The 9,413-nt window shown below is 29.0% G+C and overlaps 1 protein-coding gene across 1 annotated transcript; it reads left to right on the top strand.

Annotated features, from left to right (window-relative positions):
• Positions 1–336: 336 nt before the first annotated feature.
• LOC119600024 (POU domain protein 2) lies at positions 337–8,926 on the top strand. Its single transcript, XM_037950022.1, has 3 exons — positions 337–923; positions 2,767–2,814; positions 6,578–8,926. Exons 1-3 carry the CDS (start codon positions 623–625, stop codon positions 8,083–8,085), a joined length of 1,857 nt encoding a protein of 618 aa, XP_037805950.1. The 5' UTR covers positions 337–622; the 3' UTR covers positions 8,086–8,926.
• Positions 8,927–9,413: the final 487 nt, after the last annotated feature.

Here is a 9,413-nt window from a genome sequence, read left to right as displayed (position 1 = left end):
AAGAATTCAAAACGGAAATGTTATATGATTATGCAGATCTGCTGAGACACATAAACACACACATTTATGATTTTTTATACAGGGGAGAATGTTAAAGAGAGAGGGGAATGCATATGCACTAAAGTGTTGTAGTTTTTGGGTATTTTCTTAACAAAAAATACAACATAAAAACAGAAATGGTAAAAGAAAATTGTAGTTGTTTGTGTAAAAGAGAATACGTGTGTGTGTCTGTAGTCTGTTTTCTATTGATAGTAAAACGAAAAAGTATTAGAAACTAGCAGAAATTTCAAATTGTGGTTCGAGTAAGATAGTTAAGTTCAAAAGCAAGTGTGATTCAGTTGCATTTTAACTGTGCACACAGCAAGACATACTTACAAACAAACTACAAATTACATATTTTTTAATAAATTATTAAAAATTTAACAAAAAAATACAAAACTAAAGGAATATTTTAATAAGTTTTTTTTTGTTAATAAATAACAAACAAATTTTAATTATTAAAAAAATAATAAATATTTAAAAGTGTTAAGAAAATTATATATAAATATTAAACCAAAAGCGGATATTTAAAAAAAGTGTTAAATTTTATTTATAAATACTATAAAACTTTTTTAAAAACACAATGATGGTTGTACAACAACAAATGCTTTGGAATACTCAACAATCGTCTGCTTCAGCAGCACAAAATTCATCAAAAGATGATTCAAGATTATTGGATAACTCATCGCCTCCTTATTTAAAAACGGAAATATTAGATGATAATGAGGTAGAAGAGCTTCATCATCAACAACTTTCAAATAATCACCATCACTATAATCATCATCATGTTAAACATGATGACGATGAGGAAGAAGAAGTGGTCGATGGCGAACATGATGAACATCATGAACATCATGTACCTGTGGAACAACCAAAATTTACATGTAGGTGTTTTTTATTTAATTTTTTATAATACTTTAACATTTTTTTCGAGGGGGGAAAATTATAAAAAACTTAATATATAAAATTTATAAAAATTTTATCTAAATTAAAATTTTTGTAAAAATTTTAGTAATCCATAAATTTAGTAAAGTTATTAATTTGGAATTTATAAAGTTTAAAATAGTACAACAATTTTAGTTTAAATAAATATTAAACAATTTTAAATATTTGCCGACGGTAGTTTTTTAAATCAAACATTTTCAAAACACTTCACATTCTTGAAAAATATATAATTAACAAAATCAAAGTTCGTAATAAAAAATCCAAAATTTTCTAATTAAAAAACTTTACCTTGAAATTAAAAAAACAAATAGTTTTTGCAATATCCCACCGCTTTTAAAATAATATTCGAAATCACCTGCATTTCTTTACGACAAATTTTCACAATTGAACCTATTATTTCGTCTACACCCTCACATTCATTGTATTTCTCGGTTGTAACTTAAAAATTAAAACATACATCCTGCTGCTGCTGCTCCTTGCTAATCTAAACCTTATCGGGTTTCAACCAACAATAGCATTTGCATGATAACCATGCAAATTTGTATATTCTTTAAATATAAATAGAAATCTACAATAAGAACTAGATCACAGGCGTCTAAAAGTATAAAAAATGCCCTCCTGCCGTTTCTCATGATCATTTATTTGGATTTTGTAAAACAAACAACACGATGAATATTCAAATTTCAAATTAAAATCAAAAACTGATAAACATTTGCTGCTTACTTTGCACATTTTGTATATTTTCTTACTTTTTTTCTGATAATTTTTTTATTTCAAATATTATATGGAAATTTTTGTTACCTGTTTATAAAGAAAAGGTGTTTCTGATGTCCTTTTTTCAGTGTGTGTGCATGAGTGTGTGTTTTAAAAAAAAAGACAAGCATGAAATTTTTCTCACAAAAAAATCTTTAAATTTTCTTTTTTTATATTTTTACCATAAAGGACATATGTCCTGTTTATGTGGGTCTTAAAAAATGCTTTGAATTTTTAGGTAAATTTTGTGAAATTTTTAAGATTCTTTTCTCAAGGCTAAAAGTAATGGATTTAAAAGACCACAAAAACCTTAGTTTTAGTAATTGCATTTAAATAGTAGGTGTGCATAAGAAATATTTTGCTAGTTAATTACTGGGATTAACTTTTTAAAAAACTAAGGAAGTTATAAAACCATATAATTTTCTAAGATTTTTCAAAAAAGGCAGGTATGATTTTTTTTGCCAGCAAAAGTTATAAATTGACTTTTTAACAGCTGCATATAGCTAAAAACCTAGAAAAGGTCATTTATTTCTAATATCCGGCCAAAGTCTTTGCAAAAAAAACCAACAAGCTTTTCCCCAGATAATTGAAGTCTGTGCTAGTACTTGCATATTTGTATATAAAGATTAAGGATAATCTAAATATTTATGTTTATTGTATAGTTAGTACTTTAGCATATTTTGTTGCAAAAATATGTGTCTTTTTTTACACATTTCCATTGGTAGAGGGGAAGAGCAAGTGTTAAGATATGAAAATATAATGTTGTGTTTATGGTTTTGTCTTTTGTCCAAGCTGATACTCTCTCAGGGGAGCTATAAATTTAATAATGGTCCTTCTGGCTAAGTAAGCAGCAAACACAACAAACCTAAAAACATAAAAAGTATGTAGTCCTGTGTATGTGTCCTTAAAAAACCATTTTGGTTGGCAATGTATTATAATCTTTATAAAACAATTTACATATGTAAAAAAAACTACGTGATTTTTTGTTAATTTTAATAATATTTTTTTGTTATTTTCTTCTCCTTTTAGATCTGAGACACATGTCAAAATCACCTTCACCCATACGCTCATTATCAGGTGTGTATTATTTTCATTTCTTTTTAAATTTATCTTTCTTTGAACATCTAACTCCTCTACTATCCTGACAATTAGTTAATTTTACAAAAATACCGTTTTGTGTGTTAGATAATCCTTAAATTTAACTATTTTCAACGGTACTTTTTTCCAAATCCTAGGAAATCAGTAGACAATTAAAAAATCGTGTAACAAATGTCTAATTTCTTTTATTTTGAAAAGACACGTGACTAAAATTTTGTAATATGTAACTACCCCTTTTTGTCTAGAGCCTTAAAGAGGTTCAGCTCCTATAAAAAAGGGTGTCTTGTCTTATTAATCAAATTTACACAATTTGAGGTTTCTTTGTTTTTGCTTAAAATTGATCAAAAATCTTTACGCGTGCCTTAAGTGGGATCGCCTTTAGTATTTGCTTACAAAGATTTCTTCCAATCTTTTTTACAACCCCATTTTGTTAAAGATTTCAAAACACATTTGTGTGAAAACTATTAATATTTAGAATTTTTGCTAAATTTTTATATATTAATTTCCAAGCAATTAATTTTATGTATAAATACCAACATTTAAACATAAAATAAAATATATAATAAATTAAAAGTTTTTACATTTGAAGCAGATGACTAAATACAATAGAGAGTCCGAGTCAAAGAAAAACTAAAAACAATTGACCTTTTTGTATGGGACAAGTAACACATGACCCTAAAAACTGACCCACACATAAACTATACAATAAGCAAAATTCTTTACAACAATTTGTCACATTCTAAACAATAAATTTTGCACAGATTCAGTTATATTGAGAAAAATTCATTGAAAAATCTTTTTAAACACCCCCCAAAAATGCAAAACAGTGTAACAAAACCACCCTAATTTTATAGGGAAATGCATAAATTCTAACATTTCAAACAATTTAAATAAAACACCTTGTTGAGGGTTTCAAATAAAATTTAAATACTTGTGTCTCTCACACACAAAAAACAACATGCTTAAGTGTCATAACAAGGTTACAACCCCTAAAAACTAGCAATACTTTTGTTTAGAAATATTCAAAATTTTTACAAAACTGTTGGGGTATATTAATAAAATTAAAAGGTTATGTAAATTATACGCCATTTAAATGATAATGACACTTACCTTTATACACAACGTGTTAAATATTATGACAACAATTAATTTTATTTAAATTTGTGAGGTTATGTTTGAACAATTAAAATCCTTTTAATAAAGCGATAAAAAACACTTTAGAAGGGAAAATAGAAAACCACCATATTTGTTAGCACCCTTTTTTTATTATTATATGCAAAATTATTTAAATAAAGGGTTATATTACACACACACACACACTTTTTCAACTAATCCTGCCTAATTTAAATGTTAAACCACCCTGTTGAAAGTTGTTAAAAAAACGCAACAATTGGTTTGACTTTTGTTGGTTAAAGGGGAAAACGAAAAAAAAGGTGCTGCTGTATTTAAATTATATGCTAAATCATATACACTTATCAGTACAAATTATAGGCCTCTTTATAAAAAAGTGTAAAGGGTTTTTTATTGAGTACCTTTTTTTTTGTTGAAGGGATTTACCTTTCTTTTGTATGGTAATTGATTGAGATTGCATGTTTTTAAAGAGTGTGTTTTGTTTGTTTATTTAAATAAAAAAACAGCAATTTGATTGATTTAGAAATAAAAGGGGCTTTAATGATCATAACATAATCATTATGTAAATAAAAAAGGATCATAAAAAAGGAGGTGTGTTTAAGAGGAAGAGTTAAATAGCAATAAAAAGAGCAATAGTTTAGAAGTTTAAATTTAAATATCGTTGAGAGATAAACAATTTCATGGGCTTGAAATATTTAAAAAAACTAGTTATTACCAAATCCTGTTGTAGTTGTAGTTCTTTTCATCAAAAATGTCATCATCCCGTTTCAAATTTTATTCTCTCAAATTTCCCTGAAATCTTTTCAGTTTTTTTTATTAAAAAAAACTAATTTTTATGCACATTTCATCTTTATGTAAAAAGAACAGCTGTCTTAATTTATTATAAAAAAAATCGCTAAAAAAATTCTACAGGCCAGCTAAAATAATAAAAAAACAAACTACTACTCACACATTCCCTCCCTCAATTACACAATAAGCCAACCAAAAATCTGACTCCGATTACAAGATATAAAAAACTGTCTATAAAAAAAAACAATAGAAAATTTGTGTAAAAAATTACCAAACAATAGTTTACAAAATATTAAACAAAACCTTCAAAAAATTAAATAAAAAACGGAAATGTCATAAATTATGAAAAAAATAACCAGAATAACATGACAGTTACATGGAAATATAAAGGACTAATACAATCCTATCTATGAAAAACTAGTTTTAATATAATTAAACTTTTATAATTAACAAAAGTTTTAGTACTCTATTCAATATATTCAAGTGTTTTAAAAATATTAAAATATGTATTTTAAATCCTTTCATTCATCATCATTCAATAACAAACACAGATTTCGAAAACTGTATTTTAAAAATAAATAAACTCTGACATATTTTACAATTAGACACATGAAATTGTCAATAAATATTGAAAATCAAAAATTGGAAATACAGCTGCTCTTTGCACAATGTACATATACACATACATACAAAAACACAACAATATCACCTGGACATCACTAAAACAGTGTTTCGCTCTGTATAATTGTCTGTCCCTCTTTCTCTTACAAATTCATAAAGTAAACATAAAACATGTGGCTTATAGCATGTAGCACATTAGTGGTGCATCCCATAGACAATAAACCTTAGGAGGTGTAAAATAAAACTTAAACAAATGCACTATTACTCTCTCTCTTCTAGAAAATTTAATGATTTATTTCTTTTGATTAAGATTTTTTTTTCCAAAAATTTTGTAATACGAGCTCTCAAATGTAACATAAAAGGATTTTTAAGATCCTTTTTTTAACACTTCTTCTTAAGAAATCAAAATTGTAAACAACAATAATAACAAAACAAAAATAATAATAATGTTACTCCTGGTTTGACTTCTTGTTAAAATTAAAAATTGCAACTTATATTGTTCGTTTTGATTTCATTGTCCTGAAACCTGCCCCTTGCAATATTACAAGGAATATTTTTTTTAAATCACAAAAATATAAAATTATACATTCGTCTAGCTTTATTATAAATATTGTAGAAACTGCATGATATGCTTTGATATATCTTTTTAAATATGGTGGCAAATTAAACATTTGTTATTGTATCGCTCTACTCCCCTTTTAGTAACTTTTATGGCTTTAGGGTGTTTTTTCCATTCTTCATTTACTCGTTCTATGGCCAATTTATATATGAGAAGAATCACCCTTTTAATCAAAACACCAAAATTTTGAATTTTAGAAACCATGTTTAAATTGTAAAGTATTGTCGTTTTAACAAATGTTTTGCATTGTTTTTAATCCTTCAAAATACAAGGGTTGCATTTCAATCATTTTCATTTCAACGAAAAACGTAAAGGGTGAGATTTGAAATTTGTCTAGGTTTTTCATGATTTTTATCTAATGTAACGAATTTTACTAATTTTACATGTGGAATACAACATGACAACCTCTAATTTATGACATTATTTACAATGAAATCTTTTAATACGATTAATTTTTTAGAGAACTGTACTTTTGAACACTTGATAACTTTATATTTCCTCTCTTCCTACTTTTTTATACTCCTTAATTTTTCCTATCATTCAATTAACTAATAAATTTTCTTCTTTTTTATTTAATTCCAGGTTTCTCTTCTTACCACGAGCCCCAAGATGATCTAGAGAAATATCGCACTCCCTCACCCACCAATGTGAGCAATAAACGCTCTCGTGAATTGGATTCTGAAATGGAAAATGAAGTTTTGAATTTAGCCCGTCATACACCCAAACGTGTAGCTAGATCGCCTTCACCCATTACTGAAAAATCGGCCAACTATGAAACTGAAAATCCCTTAAACCCAAATTCTCCTAATCTATTGTCAGCTTTGCAAAATCCTTTGGCACCTTTGTTGCTACAAAATCAATTGGGTTTGGCTGCAGCGGCTACATCGTTGAAACCCGAAGAAATGCAACAAGCCTTCCAGTTGCAATTACAAGGTTATATGGAAATGATGCGCCAAATGTCTCCAGAAAATCCTGCAGCTGCTCAATTTTTGCTGCAGAATTCTCTACAAGCCATGTTGCAATTGCAAGCTTTACAACAAATGAAACAACAACAGCAGCAGCAACAACAAGTTCAAGAGGAAATTTTGCGCAAGAGTCCCATAAATGAATTGAAAAACTATTCTACTCCTCAAACTAAATCACCTCTGAGAAGTCCTTCCTTGAGTCCAGTCTCCAGACATGGCAGTGCTCGTTTACAGACACCTAATGGTACATCAGCCTCTACCAACCAACAATCCACACCACCAAATTCAGCCAATTTGCCCATGAGCCTAAGCAGTGCTGCCATGACTCCTAATACTCCTGGTATGCCACCAGCTTTTCCTTCCAACTCTCTATCACAGGCAGCAATGACATATTCCAGTACTCCACAAAACTCTAAAGGCTCGGGTGCTAACACTCTCTCAATGACAGCACGCACTCTGGATCAATCTCCCGAAGAAACCACTGATTTAGAAGAACTCGAACAATTTGCCAAGACTTTCAAACAAAGACGTATTAAATTGGGTTTCACTCAAGGAGATGTAGGTCTAGCTATGGGCAAATTATATGGCAATGACTTTTCACAGACCACCATTTCCCGTTTTGAAGCCTTGAACTTGAGTTTCAAAAATATGTGTAAATTGAAGCCTTTGCTACAAAAATGGTTGGAAGATGCTGACAATACCGTATCAAAACCAGGTGGTATTTTTAATCTTACTGCCATGACTTCTTCCGCCCTAACTACCCCCGAAAATATTATGGGTAGACGCCGTAAGAAGCGCACTTCGATTGAAACCAATGTTAGAACTACTTTGGAAAGAGCTTTCAATATTAACTGCAAGCCCACCTCAGAAGAAATTAATCAACTGTCTGAACAGTTAAACATGGATAAGGAAGTAGTGAGAGTATGGTTCTGCAACAGAAGACAAAAGGAGAAGAGAACTAATCCTTCCCTAGATCTTGACAGTCCTACTGGCACGCCTCTCAGCAGTCATGCATTTGGTTATCCTCCTCAATCACTAAATCTTACCTCAGGACTTGAAGGCTCCTCTTTGTGTGGCAGTTCTATTAGTTCTCTCTCCCCTCACTACAATGCCAAACAAGAATGATGCTGGTACACCCACGAAGATTATCACAACGGTTATATAGATAACATGGACTTAACATATCGTTCAGGGACACATCTGACAGCCGCTAAGCTGGATGCCTTAACGTCTGTTCCCGCAGGCGACTTTCAGAGTCCCTTTACCAGTTCCTATTCACAGGAACCCAACTCAGTTACATCCTCATGGCACACTCAAGCTCAGGATCATGATCTTCAGTATCTGCATCAATCGCCTCAAATGATGAGTTTTAATTCGTCTTGGTCTTCGTAGACTTATTAACCAACCACTGCAGTCGAAGGCAAGGCCAAATTGTATATAGTTATGAACAAATCCCCAACTCTGACATTACAATGACAACATTCCATTTCAGTATTCATATCATGTATTGTGTATCAGATATTTTAATACATACTTAGGAAAACATTTACTTTGTTTAATATTACTTAAACAAGAAAAGCAAACTTCCATTATAAATCTTTAATATAAATAAGTATTAACGAATTTATTTAAGAAATACAAAAAAAAAACAATTGAAATTTTGTAAATATCATTAGATTTTAAGTAAAAACTAAAAAAGAGCATTTACCTATAGTTCCTAAAATCAACCACCCACTCACTCTCTTTATCTCTTATATTCATCAACCATTAGCAAAAAGAGACATGTATACTAAACAAATATTTATTAAAATCTATGAAAATAATTCATAAATAATAATGAATTTATTAAAAAATCAAACAAAATATACGAAAACCTAAATGTACATTTTATGTTACGATGTGTATAATAGAAAATTTTAGTATTTAAGTCCATATATTAATAAATAAAACAAATTATAAAAAAATTAAATTTACTCCTTCTTTTTCTTTTTTGTAACGCTTGTCTAAAATTGTCAGAAATTTTTTTCTGAAAAAGGGCAGCATAGTCAATTGTGAACCGGTTCTCCTAAATGTGTTCATTTAATCCTTTAAGTTCAAAGCAAAGTGTTTATGGAAATGGGACCTATTATGGAGAATAGTATCAATTAAGTCACAATTTTCGTAATACATAATTTACAGTATAACTTCTGTGTTCCTGTACAAAAATATATCACGATTTCTGCATAATATGTTAGTTATGAGAGTTTAAACAATATTCTAAGAGGACGTTTAAATGGGGTTTTTAAATCGTCCATTTTCATTTAAACTTTTCGACAGATTGTCTCTAAATAATTCCATCAGAAATTTAAATTATTGGTTATATGAACACATCAATACGACCAAATCTTTATAAAATGGATTATTTTTTTAATTTTGTGAATTTAATTTTTTTTAAGTTTTTTTCTTTTCGTAAA

This window comes from Lucilia sericata, unplaced genomic scaffold, assembly GCF_015586225.1.
Source record: "Lucilia sericata isolate MDLA Ls3-8-SP2 unplaced genomic scaffold, ASM1558622v1 Contig000100F_arrow, whole genome shotgun sequence".
NCBI lineage: Eukaryota > Metazoa > Arthropoda > Insecta > Diptera > Calliphoridae > Lucilia > Lucilia sericata.
This window is presented reverse-complemented; position numbering and strand designations above follow the sequence as displayed.